The sequence below is a fragment of the Tamandua tetradactyla genome, chromosome 6 (genome assembly GCF_023851605.1).
Source record: "Tamandua tetradactyla isolate mTamTet1 chromosome 6, mTamTet1.pri, whole genome shotgun sequence".
In the NCBI taxonomy this organism is placed as follows: Eukaryota; Metazoa; Chordata; class Mammalia; order Pilosa; family Myrmecophagidae; genus Tamandua; species Tamandua tetradactyla.
In genome coordinates, this window is record NC_135332.1 from 86,589,347 (window position 1) to 86,611,736 (window position 22,390).

The window sequence follows — 22,390 nt, forward strand, 5'->3', positions numbered from 1 at the left end:
GCTTTTAAATAACAGTTCCTATATGGACCTAAAGGATATTAAGTATAACTCCCAACCTTTAAATTGAATTTGTTTTCAACCTTAACAAAAGTCACCTCTTACTATCTCTTTATGCTCCTGCTTCCTCTCCTTAGAAAACATATTCATATACTTGTTTTTTGCTTCTAACAGTGCTATAGTATATTACCTGGGAAAAAGAGTTGGAAAGCATTAGCTCCCATGTGAATGGCACTGGTACCTTTCTTGGTTCTAAATGTCACATTTTTCTTCCTGCTCTTTCCTCTACGTTATCATTTATTCCCTTCCCTTTCATTCTTTCCCTTTTGCACTTCTCTTCTTCTGTCCTTCCATCCCTTTTGCCCTTCCCCTTCCTGCATAGTTTATTGTCACTGATTAGATTTTTGACTCTGATGGAAAAGCTTGACAAATAGTCTTCCACCTTCCCCATCCCCTAAAAAGAAACCCCACATGAATATAAAGGAGAAGAAAAAAAGTTAAGCAGTTGTTTGGGGGCTCTCTTTTATTTTTCATTTAAATCTAAATCTTTTTTAAGTAGACGGAAGAAAATGTCAAATTTTAAAAGGACAAACAGTATTCAAATTATTATGGACAGCTTGAAACAAAGTCTTGTTGATTAAACATTCTGCTATAAAATTATTTTAAATGATTTGTAATATCAGTAAATCAGAAAGCAGCTTAAGCCAAACCTTGTCCTTTTGTGAGGTACTATGCACATGGACTGAGTGTCATATTCATTAATGCCATGTTTTAAATAGAAAGGACTTGGTACTAGTGAAAAATTAGATTGCTCAGTAGAGATAAGGTCTATGATTGAATGAATTTTGCTTTGTTAGAATATAGGAATAGTGCTGTGAATCAGGTTCTTTCTTTATTCGTGGCTTACCAGAATGTTTGTGGCTGAGCCACCCAGTACTTAGGTACAAATGTCTTCCCCATAATTTAAGAAATTTAACCACATAGACAAATACAACTATATTTGTATCTTCTCTGATTTTAGGCGATCATACTGGGAGATGCGGGGTAATGCACTAGAAAAGAAGTCTAACTATGAAGTGTTAGAGTAAGTATTACTCATCTAGGTCACACCTGCATATGCTTAGAACTGCAATGCTTCTTCAAACTATACTTTTATTAGTTTGACTATCTTTACTTAAAATTAAATATTGAATCTGAAACACTTTTTCTTTTAACTTTACATCTGGTAAAGGGAAAGTTTTAATGAGAAAAATTTCTTAACTGACATTAATTGTATTAGCAACCATTTAGATTTGTTGATTAATGATGTAAGGCTAATAATGTTTATGGTATGTTAACACTATATATATATATATATATATACATATTTTTTTTTTTTGCATCTGTAGACTTAATCATATTGAGATGAAGTTTTACTTCTAGTTCACATTTAACTCTAGAATTGCCTCTACATAACTTTAACTGTAGTTTCTTCCTTTTTTAATTATTCTTTTTATAAGTTTTCTGAGGAAAGTTTTCACAAATATCAGATATGGGAGTTGCTTGTTACTTATGTATCAGAAATCTTAAAATATTAAAAAATCTTATTGATAATTAAATTAATTTGTTTATTATGTTGTCTTAGTAAAATGTATTAAATGCGTATAAGCCATACTGGAGCTTATGTCTTGAGAAGCTAGATATTCTACAGCTCATTTTGACAAGTCAATAAAAGATCATTGATATTTTCTATGTTCTAGTAAAGATCAATTTTCTTTTCATTAGTAATGGTGCGACATTTTGCCAACACTAAAATTTTGGGGCTGGTATTGTCTCTGAAATTTTTAATGTATACAGAAGATGTTGGGAAAATAAAGTGAGTTGTTATCCACAACTAATAACTCTCTTCTATCAATAGAATTCAAATAGCTTTCAGTTTTTCTTGGACTTTTTAGATCAGTCCACCTACTGTTTATTATACTATAAAACTTTAATAACCCACCATTTTGAAAACAAGATTTTATAGGAGGTGTGTGATCATTTAAAAATAAATACAGAAATAAAGGTTTTTGGAAAAAAATTATAAAGCAGATAAAATCCTTCGAAGTGATTACTAGTAGTAATACAGATATAGTTATTTTAAAAAAGTATACGAGCCTCCTCTGGACCAGGTTGTTACAGAGTGAGTTAGTTTGATGCCTAGGGGTAGGCAGGCAGCCTGCTGTTCTGTGTGTTGGCAGTTGAATCCCCCCTTTACTTCTGGATTTTCCATAATATTGTAGCATAAGATTTGTGGTGGTAAATATTTGTGATTATGTGTTTATGAAGATACCTATCACATGCTGTCCCTTTTAACAGATTGGATAGGGACAAAAAAGAATTTGGGTAAATTTAAATGAAAAGTTTTAAAGATAAACTAGGATATCTTATTAGGCAGAATTATTCTAAGTAGAATTTCCCCTGCCCTTTAAACACTTAATGGTATAGAACTAATGATAGCATTAATAACATTTAAAAAAAATAAACCTACCATTCACTGTGATTAGATTTTTATTTGAAGTTGCCACATTCTTCAGCTTGATTTAGGCTCTTCGTAGTGCTTGAAATAAAAATTTTCAGAATTGGAGCAGTCATTGAAGGTGTTGTCTTAGAGGAACGCTATATTCATCCCTAGGCAGTTCAGGAGAAGTAGAAGTAATTCCCTTTATGCTTATTTGGTTGATTTTTTTGTTCCTTTCTCCAATATTTGTTTATTCAGTAATTTATCAGCAAACATTATTGAGCGCTTACTGAGTCCTTGGCAGCTAAATACTGGAAATTCAAACTTAATAAGACACAGTTTCTACCTTCAGGAAGCTTATAGCTAGCTAGAAGGCAGATTTTCAGGGCAGTAAGCAAAATTGAAAAATGATGTGCTAAGATCTGAAGTAGAAGTACCTAGAGTTTTCAGGAGAGATGATAGGCAGTTTCATGGGCAGATGTGGTCTCAACTGTTTTGAAGAATGAATGATTCACCAGAATATGGGCAGGCTGGGGGTTCTGTGCAGAAGCCGCCCGAGAAGAGAGATCAGCATTTTGTAAAGGCACAGACATATTTAAGAACCCATAAAGGTGAGATGAAACACCATGTCTATAAAGGGTATAGATGAATATATAGATAGATATGGATGGATGGATACACACACACACACACACACACATATATATATAAGTATATATATATATATACATAAATATATAAGTATTTAGGGGTCGGATCATTGACAGTCTAATTAGTCAAAAAGTGTCTGAACTTGGTCCTCGAGCATTGCTGACTAATAGAACTAATAGAACTATTTTAAGGAGGACCGTGTTAGGAGGAGATTTGTTATTGAGAATACCACATTTGAGAGAGAGGAATTTTATCAAAAGAGGTTAAAAATGGAAACGGAACTAAAACTGTTGGGTTGTTCTTTTCCATTTGAGAAATAATGAGGGATTGAGGTAAAAACAATAGTCATGGCAGTAGAGAGGTAGATTATTAGAGTTAAAAGTCTCTTGACTTGGGGCTGGCTACATTTTGATAAGAAAGGAAAGGTAGAAATTCAAGCAGTCTACTTGAATTTCTGCTGTGGGCCACTAGGGCTGTTAGTCACAAGAAGATGAGCATGCCTGAGGGGGAAGATAAGTTATTTAGGGCATGCTGATTTTCACTTACGGGGGACAGTCATGGTTTTTTTTAAATAAAGAAGGAAAGGGAAATGTTGATTTATTTCATTGATTATGAAATTGTGAATACTAGCAGTTTTAAAAGTCTCTGGTGGTACTGATCATCTAGATCTAGGTATAAAATAAATATCTACCAACCCATATTAATATGAATAATTAAATTAATAGTTGGAGGAGAAGAGACAAATCTCCTGTACAGAACAATCCCAAGTAATTTATGTAGACATCTCCTCCAAAGCAGGCAGAGGACACCCATCCTTAAAGCACAGTCTGTGCTTGTGACTTGGTCTCCAAGAGTAGGGAGAACCGGCTGTGGGGTATACTAGGAACTCTGTACTTTTTTTGTAACTCTTCTGTAAATCTGAAACTTCTAAAATAAGTTTATTTAATCTGCAAATCTGAAACTATTCTAAAATAAGTTTATTTAAGCAAAAAAAAAAAAAAAAAAAGAAAGAAAGAAAGAAACTGATGAGGCAGTTAGCAAAGAGCCAGCAAGTAGTTACAGATGGTGATCCAAAAAAGAGCCCTCCGTGATGAATAGTTCATTATGTGGAGTGTGGAATCAATGACCTGGGTTACACATTTCTGGCAAGAGTGTCATGGAAAGAAGGCAGCACACGGGCTTATCCTAGAGGGATCCTGTTGCTGGGATGGGGAGGAAGGATGTGAGATGTCATCTACCCTCTCTCTCTCTGATGGTAGCATCGGAACCAGAGGAGTCCAACAAAATGAAAAGAGCCACTGTGAAAAGGATACAGTTACAGGAAGCTACATGCCTGAAAGTAGTCTCCATGGATAGTGTACTGACATGGTTTTAGCAGCAAGAACAGCCAGTTAAAAAAAGGAAATGAAAGTGGGGTGGGGCCGGGAATGCTTGGAGAAAAGAATTTTAAGGTCAAGATCTGTATGAATTGGACTTATTTCTAGAAATTATGGAAGGTCAAGTGGTAGGTAAAGAGAAAAGTAGAAGGAAACATTTGGGTTATTAATACATGCCTTTAAAGCCACTGAGTTTCGGGCGGGCCACGGTGGCTCAGCAGGCAAAAATGCTTACCTGCCATGCCAGAGGACCCGGATTCGCTCCCCGGTGCCTGCCCATGTAACAACAACAAAAAAAAAACACTGAGTTTCTGTGAGGATCAGATGAAATGGAGAAGGTGGGAATTACTATACATAAATAAGGGCTTGTGATTATTGTAAATTAGATTAAAAAAGGAGAAATGAACACAGCATGATTATTTGAATTACTTGTCTTATATGTCTTCCAAGTTCCTGTGGAAAGGCTGATGCCCATGCTTTGAAGCAGAGCTTTCTCCAAGGAGAGTCTGGCCTGATGCCCACTGGGGTTACGCTGCCACTGGAAGGTCGTTGCGTAGTTCCTTAGCCATAGTGCCTCAAGGGAAGGGGACTCAACATCATTTTTCCCATTAGTTTTTGTTAGTAACTTGGAGCCATTTCAAACTTTTTCATTTCCTCAAAATTATGCATGAATTCATGTTTCTGGTTAGTTTATTTTCAGGTTCTTTTTTTCCTTCCCAATAAGGAGAAAAAGGAAATGATCCTCAGAGTTTCTTAGCCTTTACCAGAAATTTTCAAGAAAATCTCACTTAATAATAATACAGTGTAATAGAGAATATCCCTTCAACTTTATACTACATTTCAAAATAACTATTTTGAATTATGCACAAAATAATCAGGCCCAGGGCGGGCCGCGGTGGCTCAGCGGGCAAAGTGCTTGCCTGCTATGCCGGAGGACCTCGGTTCGATTCCCGGCCCCAGCCCATGTAACAAAAACGGAGAAACAGAATACAATAAAAAACAAGAAAATGTTTAAAAAATGTTTCCCTTTCTTCCTTCCTTCCTTCCTTCTATCCTTCCTTCCTTCTCTCTGTCTTTCCTTAAAAAATTTAAAAAAAAAAAAAAAAAAAAAAAAAATCAGGCCCAGCTTTCTTTCCATGTTCTTTTTTTTTTTCACATGGGCAGGCACTGGGAAATGAACCTGAGTCTCTGGCATGGCAGGCGGTAACTCTGCGTTCTGAGCCACCATTGCCCGCCCTTTCCATGTTCTTTTTAACCTGCAGAATCAGGGTACTTTTTCTATAGGCAGAGTCGAAGTACATGGCAGTAAACTCCCAGCCCCTGTCCCTGGGACTTTGTTCCTGTGGGCTGACAGCTGCCAGAGAACATACCGGGATGTAAGACAATTGAGGTGTTTACCTACATCTTTTAAGTATAGGAGGTAAGGAAAAGAGGACAGCAGCTGCCAAGTTATGTCATATTTTTCTTACTTTGTTGTCAGGCTTAGAAATTGTATTACTGTTCTGAAAAATGATCATGGTGATGGATATACAGCTCTGTGATGACATTATGAGCCAGTGATTGTACACCGTGTATGGAATACTTATATGTTAAGAATATATGTGTTTGTATATGTAGTTGTATCAATAAAAATTAAAAAAAAGAAATTGCATTACTGATAATGACAAATTAAAGCAAAATGAACTAATATAGTGATAAAATTATTCTTTTTTTGAATTTTTATTAATTTAAAAAAATTACAAGAAAGGAACACAAACATTCTGAGTATATGCTCATTCCATTCTACATATATAATCAATCAGTAATTCACAATATCATCATATAATTTCATATTCATCATCATGATCATTTCTTAGAACATTTGCATCAATTCAGAAAAAGAAATAAAAAGACAACAGAAAAAAAATTTTACATACCATACCCCTTACCCCTCCCTTTCATTGATCACTAGCATTTCAAACTAAATTTATTTTAACATTTGTTCCCCCTTTTATTTATTTTTATTCCATATCTTCTACTCATCTGTTGACAAGGTAGATAAAAGGAGCATCAGACACAAGGTTTTCACAATCACACAGTCACATTGTAAAAGCTTTATCATTATACGATCATCATCAAGAAACATGGCTACTGGAACACAGCTCTACATTTTCAGGCACTTCCCTCCAGCCTCTCCATTACATCTTGGATAGCAAGGTGATATCTACTTAATGTGTAAGAATAACCTCCAGGATAACCTCTCAACTCTGTTTGAAATCTCTCAGCCATTGACACTTTGTCTCATTTCGCTCTTCCCCCTTTTGGTGGAGAAGGTTTTCCCCAATCCCTTGATGCTGGATCTCAGCTCATTCTAGAGTTTCTCTCAATCCCTTGATGCTGAATCTCAGCTCATTCTGGGATTTCTGTCCCACGTTGCCAGGAAGGTTCACACCCCTGGGAGTCATGTCCCACGCAGATGGGGAGGGTGGTGAGTTTGCTTGTTGTGTTGGCTGGAGAGAGGCCACATCTGAACAACAAAAGAGGCTCTCTTGGGGGTGACTCTTAGGCCTAATTTTAAGTAGGCTTGACCTATCCTTTGTGGGGTTAAGTTTCATATGAACAAACCCCAAGACTCGGGGCTCAGCCTATAGCTTTTGTTGTCCCCGCTGCTTGTGAGAATATCAAGAATTTAACTTGGGAAGGTTGAATTTTCCCCCATTCTCATCATTCCCTGAAGGGAACTTTGCAAATACTTTTCCACTCACTGATCAAATCACTTTGGGATTCATCAGGGCATCACTCTGGACAAACCAACAAAATCTCATGTCCTACCCAAGGTTCCATGTACTTATGTTGTTCAACCAACTATCTACATAAGTTATATTAGGAGATGCACTAGTCTAAACATAAATTTTGTTCCAAATAAACATTTTTTGCTTTAGTCTCACACATAAGTTGAAATTTTAAAATATTAATTACCATCTATTTTCAGCACCCTGCAGTAATGACATTCCTTTGTTCTTTCTCATGCAAAACCATTTTTTTTAATTTGTACATTTAGTCACTATCATTATACACTCTAGGCATTCCTAGATTATACCATCTCAGTTTTTATCGTCTATCTTTCTTTCTAATTTCCTTTGTGCCCCCCAGCCATCCTCCCTCTGTCATTCTCACATTCAGCTTCATTCAGTGTTTTAACATAATTGTATTACAGTTAGATAGTATTGTGCTGTCCATTTCTGAGTTTTTATATTCAGTCCTGTTGTACAATCTGTATCCCTTCAGCTCCAATTACCCAATATCTTACCCTATTTCTATCTCCTGATAGTCTCTGTTATCAACGAAATATTCCAAATTTATTCACTAATGTCAGTTCATATTAGTGAGACCATAAGATATTTGTCCTTTTGTTTTTGGCTAATCACACTCAGCATAATCCTTAAGGTCCATCCATGTTGTTACATACTTCATAACTTTATTCTGTCTTACAGCTGCATAATATTCCATCGTGTGTATATGCCACAGTTTGTTTAGCCACCCCTCTGTTAATGGACATTTCAGCTGTTCCCATCTCTTGGTAATTGTAAATAATGCTATAAACATTGGTGTGCAAATGTCCCTTTGTGTCCTTGCCCTCATGTCCTTTGAGTAGTGACAGCGTATAGATGGGTACTGTTTTTTTAATCCATTCTGTCAGTCTATGTCTTTTGATTGGGGAGTTTAATCCATTAACATTTAGTGTTATTACTGCACAGGTAGTACTTTCTTCTATTATTTTACCTTCTGGATTTTATATGTCATATCTGATTTTCCTTCTTTTTACCTTTACTGGTAGTCTTCCTTTCTACACTCTTCTCCACACCTCTCTCTTCTGTCTTTTCATATCTGTCTCTAGTGGTCCTTTTAGTATTTCTTGCAGAGCTGGTCTCTTGGTCACAAATTCTCTCAGTGATTTTTTGTCTGAAAATGTTTTAATTTCTCCCTCATTTTTGAAGGACAATTTTGCTGGATATAGAATTCTTGGTTGGCAGTTTTTCTCTTTTAATAATTTAAATATATTATCCCACTGTCTTCTCGCCTCCATGGTTTCTGCTGAGAGATCTGCGCATAGTCTTATTGGGCTTCCCTTGTATGTGATGGATTGCTTTTCTCTTGCTGCTTTCAAGATTCTCTCTTTCTCTTTAACCTCTGACATTCTGATTATTAAATGTCTTGGAGTACGTGTATTTGGATCTTTTCTCTTTGGGGTACGCTGTACTTCTTGGATCTGTAATTTTAAGTCTTTCATAAGAGTTGGGAAATTTTCAGAGATAATTTCCTCCATTAGTTTTTCTCCTCCTTTTCCCTTCTGTTCTCCTTCTGGGACACCCACAACACGATATTCATGTGCTTCATATTGTCTTTCAATTTCCTGAGTCCCTGCCCCTATTTTTTCCATTTTTTTCCCTATATTTTCTTTTTCTTGCTGGATTTCAGATGTTCCGTCCTCCAGTTTACTAATCCTGTGTTCTGCCTCTTGAAATCTACTACTGTAGGTTTCCATTGTTTTTTTCATCTCTTCTACCGTGCCTTTCATTCCCATAAGTTCTGTGATTTGTTTTTTCAGACTTTTGATTTCTTCTTTTTGTTCATTCCTTGCCTTCTTTATATCCTCCCTCAATTCATTGATTTGGTTTTTGATGACGTTTTCCATGTCTGTTCATATATTCTGAATTAAATGTTTCAGCTCCTGTATGTCATTTGAATTGTTGGTTTGTTCCTTTGACTGGGCCATATCTTCAATTTTCCTAGTGTGATTTGTTATTTTTTGCTGGCATCTAGGCATTTAATTTCCTTAAAGTAGTTTATTCTGGAGATTCCTTTCATTTCTTTTACCTAGCGTTTCCTTGCTGGGTGAATTTGTTGTCTACCTGTTCTTTGACATTCCGTTCAGCTTTATCTAGACCTCTAGCTTAAATTTTGTTTAACAGAGGAGAATTTTTCAGTTCTTGTTTTCTTGTTTCTTTCCTTGCTTGTATGGTGCTTCCCCCCCACCCCCAATCCTGAGGAGAGTCTACGTAGGTATTACAGACCCTAGCCGGATTTTCCCCAACCAAACTGACCTCCTATCAGGAGGACTTTCCCTGAGGGTGAGACCCAGCAGGTTGAAAGATTTTCCTGTGAAGTTTCTTGGCTCTGCTTTTCTTATCCTGCCCAGTATGTGGTGCTTGTCTGCTTGCGGGTCCCAGCAGCATAAGATGATGCGGTACCTTTAACTTTGGCAGACTCTCCCTGTTGGGGACATTGTGGAGACAGGAGAGGTTGTAGGCTTGTTTTAATGGCTTCATATTACCAAGCCCTGGTGTCTGAATTCCTTGAGGGAGGGATTCCACCTGAGTTGGGCCTCACCCTTCCCCTGGGGAAGGCACAGGCTCCAGACAAGCCTTCAAAGGAGCATTCTAGGCATTCTGCCTATGCCTGGGGTAGTTGCAGCCTGAGAAGTCCTGCCGCTGTATCCAAAGGCAGTCAAGCCTTTATAGAAACACAGCCCAAAAAACCTCTGTTTCCTTCTTTTTCTGTCAGCCCTGCCCCCTTGACACCAGAGCAAAAATGAGTGACCTCCGCTTTGACCAGGTTTACCTAAGCTGGGGGCCTATTTTTAGTAGTCAGGATTTGTTAATTAATTCCAGAATTGGCGTTTGGTTAGGCTCAGCCCCTGCTGCTGGTAAAGTCTCATTCCTTTCCCTTCTGGGAAGCAGCCTGTGTGGCAGGGGCGCTGGCCTCAGTGGCTTGGGGAACTCACAATTCTGGGGGGGCTCGCACCCAGTCCAGCTGGTCCAGACTGGGGTACGCTGTGTGTCCAGTTACTAATGTGGCCCCAGGAGCTGTTCTGTACCATGTCTTGTTATTTAGTAGTTGTTCTGGAGGACGAACTAAAATGCACACATTGTTAAGCCGCCATCTTGGCCCGGAAGTCAAATTATGATTCTTAACATAGTATTGTAGAAGGAAGAACAATCTCCACTGCAGTTAGAGTCTCTAACATTTATCCATCTTTAGGAGGGTTAAAGTACCTTAGTGGTACTCTTAAATTGAAGATGCTCAATTCCAACATTGTTGAAGAGAGGATAAGCTAGGGAACCCACGTACACATTTATTTAAAGTTTAATTTGCTTGGTCTTTTGCCTGGCCTGTATGTGTTTGTGAAATTATATCCACAATGTATTAAACAAGGTAAGAGACAAGAACAGTTTTCTATATGTATTGTCAGAGGAGAAAAACATTTATCCTTGATGTAAGAATTTTGCTTATAATGAGCTTAATTACTTTTTTTTGTTCTCCATTCCATTTATTTCCACTTTAATTGCTCTCTATTGTTTTTTAGTTCTCCATTCCATAAATTTCCACTTTAATCTTTATTTCTTTTCTTCTGTTTGCTTTAAGAATTAGTTTGCTGCTCCTTCTGTATTTCTTCAGTTGGTCAGTTAGGCCTTTGGTTTTGGCTCTTTCTTCCTTTATAATGTAAGCATTTAGAGTTATAAATTTCTCTCTTAGCACCACTTCACTGCATCCCCTAAGTTCTGATATGTTGTATTCCTGTTTTCTCTTGTAATTTCTTTGACCCATTGGTTGTTTAAAGGTATATTGTTTAATCACCATATGTTTGTGAAAGTTCCAGTTCTTTGGTGTTTATTGATTTCCATCTTCACTCCTTGTGATCAGAGAACGTGCTTTGAATAATTTTACTCTTTTTAAAATTATTAAGACTTGTTTTGTGCCCCTGCATATGATCTGTTCTGGAGAATCTTCCATGACCACCTGGTATTTTGCGGTGCAATGATCTATATATGTCTGTTAGGTCTAATTCATTTATCATATTACTTAAGTTCGTTATTTCCTTTTTGATCCTTTGTCTAGTTCTGTCTATTGAAGAGAGAGGTGTGTTGAGGTCTCCCACTATTAATACAGAAATGTTTGTTTCTCCCTTTAGTTTTGCCAGTATTTGCCTCATGTACTTTGAAACGCCTTGATTGGGTACATAGACATTTATGATTATTTCTTCTTGATGGATTATTCCTTTTATTAATATATAGTGTCTTTCCTTATCTCTTATAACATCTTTGCATTTAAAATCAATTTTATCTGGTATTAGTGTAGCTACTCCTGCTTTGTTTTGGTTATTGCTTATATGGGATACTTTATCCATCCATTCACTTTCACCCTATTTGTATCTTTGGGTCTAAAATGAGTTCCTTATAAACAGCATATAGATGGATCATTTTTTTTATTCATTCTGCCAATCTGTGCCTTTTTATTGGGGAATTTTAATCCATTAGCAGTCATTGTTATAACTGTAAAGGCTGTCCTTCATCCTTTTTACCCCTTTGTTTTTTTATTTGTCAGATCTAGTATTTTTCTCTTTTTAGCCTGTTACCCTTACTGATAATCATTATTTCTATACTCCCTCCAAGTCTCTCTCTCCTTTCTTTATTGTTCAGCCAACAGAATTCTCTTTAGTATTTCTTGTAGGACAGGTCTCTTGTTAACAAATTATCTCAGCATTTGTTTATCTGTGAAAATTTTAAACTCTTCTTCACTTTTGAAGGGCAACTTTGCTGGATAAAGAATTCTTGGCTGCCAATTTTTTCTCTTTCTGAATCTTAAATACCTCACACCACTGCCTTTTCGCCTCCTTGGTGCTGGCTGAGTAGTCAGTGCTTAGTCGTATATGACTTGTGTATGGTGGATACACATAGGACTGCTCTCAGGACTCCTCCTCTTCAGCATTAGTCTACTCAGTATGTGTCTTGGAGTGTGCCTGTTTGGATTTATCTTGTTTGGAGTTCATTGGGCCTCTTTGATTTACATATTTACTTCTTTTATAAGGTTTGGGAAGTTTTCCCCAATTATCTCCTCAAATAATTTCCCTAGCCTTTTACTCTTCTCTTCTCCTTCTCTAACACCAATGATTCTTATGTATGTGCACTTTGTGTTGTCTGTCATTTCCCTGAGATTCAGTTCAAATTTTTCCATCTTTATCACCATGTGTTCTTTTGTGTGTTCAGATTCAGTTGTTCTGTCTCTTAGTTTGCTATTCTTTCTTCTGCTTCATCAAATCCACTGTCATGTGTGTAGTATATTTTAAATTCAATTTACAGTATCTTTCATTTGTGTAAGGTCTGCTATTTTGCTATTTACTCTTTCAAATTATTATTTATACACTTCTAGTGTCTTCTTGATATCCTTTATTTCTTTAACGAACTCATTGAAATTATTTAGGAAATTTGAATGAACATCTTTGATTAGTTACTTCAAATTCTCTGTCTCCTCTGGTGTTTTATTTTGATCATTTGTCTAGGTCATATCTTCTTTCTCCTTCATATAGTTTGTGATTTTTTGTTGTTGGTTTCTTGGCATTTGATTATCTTGATAAGGTTATTTTGAAAGTTGGTTTCCCTCACTCGTCTAATATTTTGTTTGTGTTTGCGTTTGTGTTGAAGGTCTCCTTTGGCATTTGGTTTGTCAGTAATTCCTAGTCACCAAGGCCAGGCCAAGGCCAGTCTGCACTTTCCCTGTCATCCCAGCAGATGGTGATGTTGAGTTACCTCTTCCCCACAACGCCCCTCTCTTCACCTGCAGCAGCTCACTGGGCAGGGTCCAGACCAGGTGAAGATCCAGTCAAGGCCACAGGCCCCCTCCTGATGTGTTGGAAGCTGTCAGCTCCAGGGGTGAGAGAGGGGCACTGTGCACCACAGCAGAGACTCTAGCTTGTGAGTACGCTGGGTCTGATGAGTCCCAGGCTCCTGTGTGGAAAGACTTCAGGCTGTAGAACTAGGAGGTTTAGCTTCACCAGCCATCAGAGTGCTCTGCCTTTTGCTGGCCAGCAAGACCACCCTGGGGGTAGAGGAGGGACACCTGGCGTGACAGTGCAGCTGCCCAGCCCCTAGTCTCTGCTTGTGCACAATGAGTGCCCTGAACCCCTGTGTGTAAAGGATCCAGGTCGCGGGATCCAGAGTGTCTGTCTCACCAGCCAGTGGTCACATTGGCTCTGCATCGTGTCCCCCTCTCTTCCCAAGGGGAGGACCCCCAGACTCCCCCAAGTCCAGTCAACAGTAGGTTGCCCCAGGATGGGCCATGGGCACTGGGCCCCACACCATAAATTCGTATGTGACTGAAATGTGTCTCCTGGCTCCAGGTTCCCTCAAGGAAATGCTAGGCTTTAGGTCTGAGAAGAGTGCCATCCCCCTTCTCTGAAGAATTGGGTTTGACTCTTTTCAGCTGCCTGACCCAGCCATTGAGCGGTGGTGGATCCTAGCGATTATTGCAGTTGAATACAGTCACTCTCATTTCTCAGTCCTCTTTTCTCCGCTTTTCTATCCAGCTCTTCCTTATATAATGCAGAGGTCCTTCTCATCACTCGGACTCAGAATTGCTGTTTTGGTCATTTTCTGCCTGTTCTCTGGTTGTTTTATGGTGGAGAAATATGCAAATCAAACTTTCTTCCACTCTCAGGCCTCTGAGAGCCTTCTGTTGTATGAGTGTGTGGACATGAATGCACATCTGTGTGGGACAATGCCGAAGGCTGGGAACTTCTCACCAGTGCGTGGCTGAGCTGTGGAGAGGAGCCTAGCATGGGGCCAAGCCTTTGCCTTGGCGTGCAGAGGCTGCCTAGAGGGCCTGGTGGAGGGCCCTGCCTGGGGGAGGAACACGCGGTTACCTGGACCCCCTTTGAACCTGGGAAGTGCTGAACAAGTGTGCACGTGTGGTGCATCCTCGGGGAGAAAAGGAGAGGTGAGATGAGGAGAGAGAGCAGCTCTCCTAGCACACCCGCACCAATTTCAGGAGACACTGAATGGTGGGAATCAGTTGGGAGGATGAAAGAGATTTTGAGGTTTAACAAAAGGGAAAGAGAAAATCATCCGTCAGCAGTGATCTAAATATTTCCTTTGGTCTAAGTATTTCATATAAAGGACAGAAACAATTCTTTTAGTGTTATTTAAGAGAACTGTGCTTTAAAATTGATCACAAAAATAATTTTGAATCCCAGAGATCCTAAAACTCAATAACTAAAGGTATTGAATTTGGCAAGCTCACTGTGTTACAGCACCTTTCACAGTATTGTAGTTAGTCATGTATATAACTATCTCCTCTATGAAAAAAAGTACATAGTTTAGTAATTTTTGTATCCCCATTATCTGATAGGGTGTCTAGTGTGTACACTCCCAATGAATAAGTAAATGAATGAGTGCAGGCAAAAGTAATATTTAGAAGTAATGCTTAAGGTGTTTTTCTCTCCTTTCTATGTATGTACAGGCAATCTTAATTAAAGGTTCCTTATTTAACTTAAACCCTGCTCTTGTAAAACCCGTAGCCTTGCTGCAGCATCATCACAGCAGGACTCTTACCCTTACTCATGCTGTCTTTCCCCAGATTTTCTTAGCAACCCACAGGAGCCTCTGTGGTCCATCCCCAGGGTAGGTATGCAGCTGACCAGCGTATTTCCATTTCACTTACCATTGCCCCTGCTGAAGAGAACTGGGGCTTACTGCCCTTTAGACTTGAGAAGCAGGATTGTTAAAGTCTTAGATTGGTTACTATAACTATTTCATTGCCCATTCCAGTTTTCTGTAGCACTGCACATGTTCTCTCACTGCCCTGTCCATTATTGAAGCCACTAGCCACTCAGAACTAAGGAGCAGTTAGCCACTCATCCAACTGGGCACTGGATTTAAAAATAGTTCTGCACTGCTGTGCTGGATTTCAGAGCTCTCACCACTTGCTGATAACCTGCCAGCTGTGTGCAAGCTATTAAGATTCCTTTAACCTTACAGGGAACTGACAACCTAATGTTTGGGTTTCAGAATAGGAGTTGGTGGTATTGTAAAAGGCTCATGTGAGGTAGGTATTTTTGTCAGATGAGTTGACATACATCTCGGATATACCGCTTGACAATTATTTATATAGTTAAGAATTACTTTGTAAAGACTAGTAGTTATATTTTGTTTATGGTGTATACATTGTGTTTATTATTTTATTCACATGTAGGACAGTTGTGTAGAGTTTGGGTTCCAAGGAATTTTGTCCCAGGCAGCTGACCCTTGTGGGAAAGCGAGTGCGTTGTAAAACACTTTCAGATACACAGGCTCGAGCCAGGGGAGAGACGGCCTTGTGTTGAAAGTGGGGCAGCCTTTGTACTCCTGCCTGGTTTCCAAAGGGAGGGTTTAAATTTAGATAGCCTTAATAAGTTCTCCCTAAAAACTTTGAACGTAAGGCCTTCAGTGCTTCAGAGTTTTTCAGAGCCTCTACCACAAGCCTAAAGATCAGCTACTTGATTAATTCACAGAAAAGGTATTTAGCATATTGTTGAATTTTTCCCATGATTTTGTATACTTTAATTTCATTTTTATTTACTCACTTGTGAGGTGCTCTATTAACAAGAGTTCCTCTTAACTTGACTCTAAGAAAAATAGATGTATAAATGGGGTGACTAATGGCAGTGGACAGTCCTACCCCCAGGAGAGGAGGTTCCGGCCCAGCGTTTTTGGTTTTTCTTCTTTTTTTTGCTTGGGCAGGCACCGGGGATCGAACCCGGGTCTCCGGCATTGCAGATGAGAACTCTGCCACTGCACCACCATTGCCTGTACTCCCTGCCCAATGGTTTGAACTTTTGGATGCACTCAGCCAGTTGCTTCCTTGGCACTTCTACCAGGTGGTCACATATTGCTCACTCAGACTCCACGTACCTGAAATAGACCTCCCCGTGCCCACCTCCACCCCTTCCCATCCAGACTCCCCTTCTTAGTACACGGCATCAGCCTCTTTCTCTGGGTTGTCTGAGTTCCCTCTTTCTCTCACCTCATGTGCAGTCACTTGGCACTGTGAGCTCTGTCCACCATATACCCTGATTTTCAGCACTTCTTACCACCTCTGCTTACCTCCCTCAGCCAGCACAACCCCTATCTTTTGCCTGTGCAAGCCACCTTCTGACTCGTCCTTGCCTGGCTTGGATTCTTGCCCCACTGTGTATGCTGTACATGGTGTTGTGAGCGAATCATCAGCTCATACCTCACCTCTCCTCAAAATGATGGCAGTTGGGCATATGGGCCAAAATCTCATCAGACAAAAAGGGCTTTAAGATCTATTTGGAGGAAAGGACCTATCTCTTATTTTATAAACACATTGTTTTTAATCCTTAGCACCACTGTATATAGTGGGAATCAGCATTCCCATTTTACAAATAGATATTAAGTAATAGCCAAATCCACCCTGTGGCAAAGCCAAAATTCACACCCAGGACTTTGATATGAAAGTAAGTGCTTTTCATTATGAAATAATTCCCTGAAAAGGAATAAAGGGAGAAAAGCATTCAAGGATAATACCTTAAAGATTTTAGAATTTTTATTTTCCTGTCTGTGCTTGTTTGGCTACCATCCTGTTTCACTGAGTGTTTAGCGTCAAAATCCTTAAAATGCAAAGACCCTGTGTTTTCAGTATGCAATAAGAAGGGGAAGAACTTGGATGGACAAGTCCCCTCTTTATATCCAAAAAATCAAAGTACATGATAGTAGTTCTGAAAAGATAAGGAATGAGAGTTACAAATAACAGCTATTAGACAGATAAATGAAAAACCAGGAGTTAGTTATAGAAACAGATAGATTTCTATAAAACCAGAGAACAATAGGCTTATGGAAGCCAAGAAAGAGAATTTCTTAGGATGTTGTAAAAATAACACTAATAACAGAATTCAAAAGAAACAGAGCTGAAGTCATTTTTGGATTTAGCAAGAAGTTATTCATTGGTTGAAGTACTAACTAGTAGTTAGATAATTTATATTTAAAATATTTGGGTGTAGGATCAACCGTATAAGCCAACATGATTCTGTGTTTCTTTGTAATACCAGCTAATGTACAGTTAGGGACAAAGGACTCATTCCTGGTTTTATTTTTGTCTTGTTTTGTTTTAATATTGTGACTTCCATTTTTTGTTTCCTCATGTGATTTTGAAAAGACTACCTGTATTTCACTTTTCTTCTTCTTTACCCATGTTTTTCAGGGGTCTCCTGAAATTCCTTAATGTAGCTAGAGGTATAGTTTCATCTTAATAGTGCATGAGTGCCATCTAGTGACCAAAAAGCCTGGATCGCTTAGTATCCAAAGTGGGTGGAAAAAAAATGAGCGCTTGGCCGCGGTGGTTTCAAGCTTTTTATAATAGTGAGTAATTTAACTTTGCAGATTGATCTCAAGAAAGTCACCTAGATTGCCAATATTTTCATACACTCAGCTTTTTGACCTCGGACCAATCACTTAATTCATCTTTTTTCCCTTGTTTAAGTAAATGGATTCCTTGTTTAGGTGAATGAATTCCTTAAGCAAAAAAAAAAAGTTTATTAAAAACAATTCAAGTTTTGGGATAAATCCAAGGGATATCCCAGAATATATCCCAAATCTTTTCGTAATTAAGCTAGTCTGTTTCTGTGTATATAATATTGCCCAGTTGGAACTGATGTTTGTAAGACAACCTTCAAGTAGTATCTGAAAAAAAAAATCATAACTTTTGTTGTACTATGCAAAGAGACACTATTTTAGAAGGATTTTCAACAATAAGGGTTTAAAAAGAGGCTTTTTACCTAAGCCAACTTATGTTCATATGTTTTCTGTATATCTAAAAACTGATTTCTTTCCACCCCTTCTGTGATTGTGCTGGTAAACTGGAGCTTCATTTTACTTATTTCCTTCTGAATGCTATGGAAGGACAACTAATTTAAAGTCCTTTTATGTTCTTACAAGAATGTCATTATATTAATTGATGGTGTTATTTATTAATATGCTTCTTTTTATATTTCAGAAAAGATGTTGGTTTAAAGCGATTTTTTCCTAAGAGTTTACTGGATTCTGTGAAGGTAATTAGAGACTTCTCTGATATCATCAAATTATTCAGATACTTTTCCCCAGTGGTAAATTGTTTGGGAAAATAAAATGACATTGTTTTTTCCTTTATATGTAAAAGCTGTAATGTAAAAAGCTGACTGTTATTCTAGTTGTATTAATGCCACATAGATTTTAATAGCTATAACTTTCTCCCACGAAACCATAGTTTCATTTCTTGATTGTGTGTGAAACTAGCTAAATACAGAACTAAGAAACTTACGTGCGTGTTTTTTCTTTGTTGCGTAGGTCTGTGCAGAATCAGGTTATTTTGATACACAGGAGAAAAGGAGCAGTATGTAAGAGAGTCGTAGTGTAGCTGCTGTAGCAGAGCCATGGGAGCCTGTGCATTACTGTGCATGTATATGCACTTGAACCCACACTGAAAGTCTGTTTTCTCTTGCTTAGTCATGTTGACACATCTCTTTGTCAGTGAGTGTTGCAGAGGCCTTTGGTTCTAACTGCAGGAGAGAGAGTACCAGGAAGTCTGAAGTGTGATGCCCCCAGCCAATCCAAGTCACACGTCCAGGCATGATGGTGTGGCAGGCTCGAGCATACTTTTGAGTTAAGACCAAGTCCAGCTTTCATAGGCTCAGCCATTTTTGAGACCCAGGGCCTTGGACTGATTTCTTCATTCCACAGTGAAGAAAATCATATCTCATATGATGGATAAGAAGATTTCTCAGATTAGTGTGTATAAATGACTGACCATATAACCTGTCACATAGCATTTCATAAAGGGTGGTTGTTACTGCTCTTATCCTTCATGATTATAAGGCCATACCCGAGCAGGATAAGATGGTTGCTATGAGAGGATGCAGCTGCTTGACCTTTCTGTCCTTTCATTTCTACATTGGCAAATAGGGGTGAAACAAATTTCTAATATGTGGGGTGGAAGTGAAGACTAAGTGAATTTATATATGTACAGTCTTGCAACAATGTCTAATATATAGACAGGATTCACTAAGTGTCATCTTTTAGGATAGTTGCTCTTATTACTAGTAACAATAAAATGCAAAGTTTTTATTGTGCTAATCTGAGATATTTCCACACAACAGTGTCTTAGCAGTGGTGTTCATGTCTTTCTCTAGTTGACAGTGTTGGCATCATTTACTGAATGCCATATATGGAAAAAGCTCTGTGTCCAGGCATCTGGGACTGCTCTTGGCATTAACAAGAATAGGACTGTGAGGACTAGTTGTTGAATCTGTCCTCTCGGCCTAATGTGATAATACCCCTCCTTCTCTCACATAGCTTCTTGTTGACGAGTACAGATTATAAAATATAAAGCACTATACAAATGTTATGACATGCATTCAAGGGCAGTAGAGGAAAAGTATACTTCTTTTTGTTTCCAGCTCTTTTTCTGGGGATGCTGCCCTTCTTTTGTAATTTTCATTCAGGTTTCCTGATCTATTAATGAAATACTAGAGTGAATTAATGCAATACTCCCTCCATGGAGTATGGTAAAGGCTGAGGTACCAAGATGAATAGAGCACTGTCATATCTCTGAGTGTCCCTCAGACCCTTGGCATGAATGAGTTTGCACGAATTTGGCATTCAGAGGGCAAGGAGCTTTAAATAAAGTCTGACAATTTTGGAAGGGTGAAGTGAGATTCAGGGCTCTTAGGGGCACACAGCAATGGCAGAGCTATGATTGTCCATAGGGTCATTGGGGCAGATCGGGTGTTGGGAGAATGGGTGTCTTTCCTTGACCTGCAGTATCCCTGGTGTGGGAGCTGAGAAAGCTGTTTGCCAGGTGCTGGTGAGGAGAGTACAATGCTAATGTTCACAGCTTGTTCTTAGTGAATTACATTGCCATTGGATAGACGGATGCTGTATTCAGCATTAGCTAAAAAGGGACGTGAAAATGACTGGGCCCTGGTAGTAGCACAGATGAACTCATCACAGACACGAAACCCTTGGCAGCCTCAGAAGTATTACAAGAGGTCCTCTCATAAATATATATGTAAGAAGTTATCACAAAAAGGGTGACTACTCTCATTGGGAGTCCGAGAATTATTCTGGATTTAAAAAGAGGTCTTCCTATTCAAAATGGGGAACCATAGGTTCAGGTCAAGGTGCCACAATGATCAGAGGGGTTCAGTGGAAGGGGAGTGACATCTGCTCTCCTGCACACCTCCAAAGGCCCCCGCATCCCCCTGTACTTCCCACTTGCCACCTGTGGCTGGCCTTCATGACCTCACCTTTGCTGTTAACACTCACACGGTCTTCCCTTCCCACCCTGTGTAGAAATGGGGAAAGATTCTTTTCTACCTTAGGACCCTGCTCTTTATTTCAGGTTTTAATTACACCATTATTTACTCATTTGCCTGTTTCTTATCTCCCACTTTCACTGTGTTTTAAGATCCATGAGGGCAAAGACAGTATCTGCTATATCTCTGCTATAAACCCTATTTTGGCCTAATACCGTCCATATAGTTAGCATTCATTAAATTTTATTTAAATGAAAGATGAATAGAATTAGGGGGACACTTTCTTGATAGAGGATACAACATAGGGGGAAAGGCATGGAGAGCAGTCGTTCAGAAGATCAGAAGATGGTAGAATGGTAAAGCTGGAGTCTGGGTGTGGATATGTCTGCTTTGCCACTGCTGCCATTCCACAAGATTCCTCCCCTCAGAGGGCTTGCTTTCTCAAAGCATCTTTCCAACTCTCCCTCTGAATCCATCCAGTTCACTCCCTTTCTGACCGTTGCTTCCAATCCCAGTATGCTTTCTGTCTTCCATCTGGATCTCTAGATGCCAGGCAGCCCAGGGAATAGAGCTCACAATGTCGGGGATTTAGGTGGAAGAGAACCTGTGTGGGAGACTGTGGTTAAGCAGTTGTTTAGTCTAGACTTGTGAACTGTGTGGAGGCACTAGGGATTCATCACAGATTTTAGTGCAGGGGAGGGACATGATCACTTTTCACATTTTAAACTGTAAATCCAACAAGAGCATGAAGGAAAATGAATAGTCCAGCTACAAGAAGAGTTGGGCTGTGACAAAAGTCAGTGAGATGTGCAATGATGAAGGCCCAGATGGAGCAGCTCCATGAAAGTGGGAAGGGAGGAGCTGGCCCTAGATGACCTTGAGTGTGAGAAGGAGGAGGCAGTCTTAGAGAACCTGAAGAGAACTTTTCACAAACCAAGCAAATAGTTATAGTTTGTGGGAAATTGAATTGCCACTGATTGATGGATATGAGAGAGAATAAACTGTCAGCTATGAATTCACCAAGAAACTCATTAATGAGGTTGGTAGAACTGGTTCTTATGCACTCTAATAAAAAAATGAATCATCATAACTATAAAATAAATTATATATATTTGGCTTCTTAATTAACTTAATCAGGAGTTCATATCCTTCACTCTTGAAGGCCAAGATTTTCTTACTTTTATAATATAAATATATGCCCATATGGTGTGAAACTGTAGTACAAATTAGGTTGTTTCCAAGCAATCTAACCATGGTTAGTGAAAATTCATCTAATAAAAAATTTACTTCTGGCACATGGGTAGTTTAGTGGCTAGAATGCCCGCCTTTCATGCTAGAGACCTGGGTTGGATTCCTGGACCATGCACCCCCCCAAAAAAAAAAAATTCACGTCTGTTTCTGATTTTCTCCAAGACAATCTTATAGAATGGCTAGATCAGTTGTCAACCTTTGCTTTTCCAAAAATAGGCAATGGTAATACAGTGGCTTTTCCAAAGGCCTTTTTGTTTTACTTGCCATTTTCCTTTATATTTAGATTTCTGGAGGATCGTTTTTGGTTAACACCCAAGGTGAATTTTTAAAGATTACCTTTATTATCTTTGGTGGAACTTAGGCCATGATTGATGGCAAAATCAGAATTTGGATGCATACACACACCTCAAATATATAAGGTATTTGTACGCATTAGCTTTTTTTGTTTGTTTGTTTTTTTGCATGGGCAGGCACTAGGAATTGAACCCAGGTCTCCGGCATGGCAGGCAAGAACTCTGCCTGCTGAGCCACCAT

At 38.8% G+C, this 22,390-nt stretch overlaps 1 protein-coding gene across 21 annotated transcripts in view; it reads left to right on the plus strand.

Annotated features, from left to right (window-relative positions):
• PTK2 (protein tyrosine kinase 2) overlaps positions 1 to 22,390 on the plus strand; it is a 404,029-nt gene that overhangs the window by 215,662 nt on the left and 165,977 nt on the right. For 20 of the 21 annotated variants that reach the window (XR_013178148.1, XM_077166685.1, XM_077166687.1 and 17 more), the window contains 2 exons: positions 1,019 to 1,081; positions 18,310 to 18,364. Coding sequence is in view for 20 of the 21 variants with exons in the window: in XM_077166685.1 (XP_077022800.1) it covers positions 1,019 to 1,081; positions 18,310 to 18,364 (118 nt within the window). In the remaining variant the exon portion in view is untranslated. Of the gene's footprint in view, positions 1 to 1,018; positions 1,082 to 18,309; positions 18,365 to 21,260; positions 22,276 to 22,390 lie in introns of those variants that run through there. The other variant, XM_077166694.1, reaches the window with a different exon arrangement.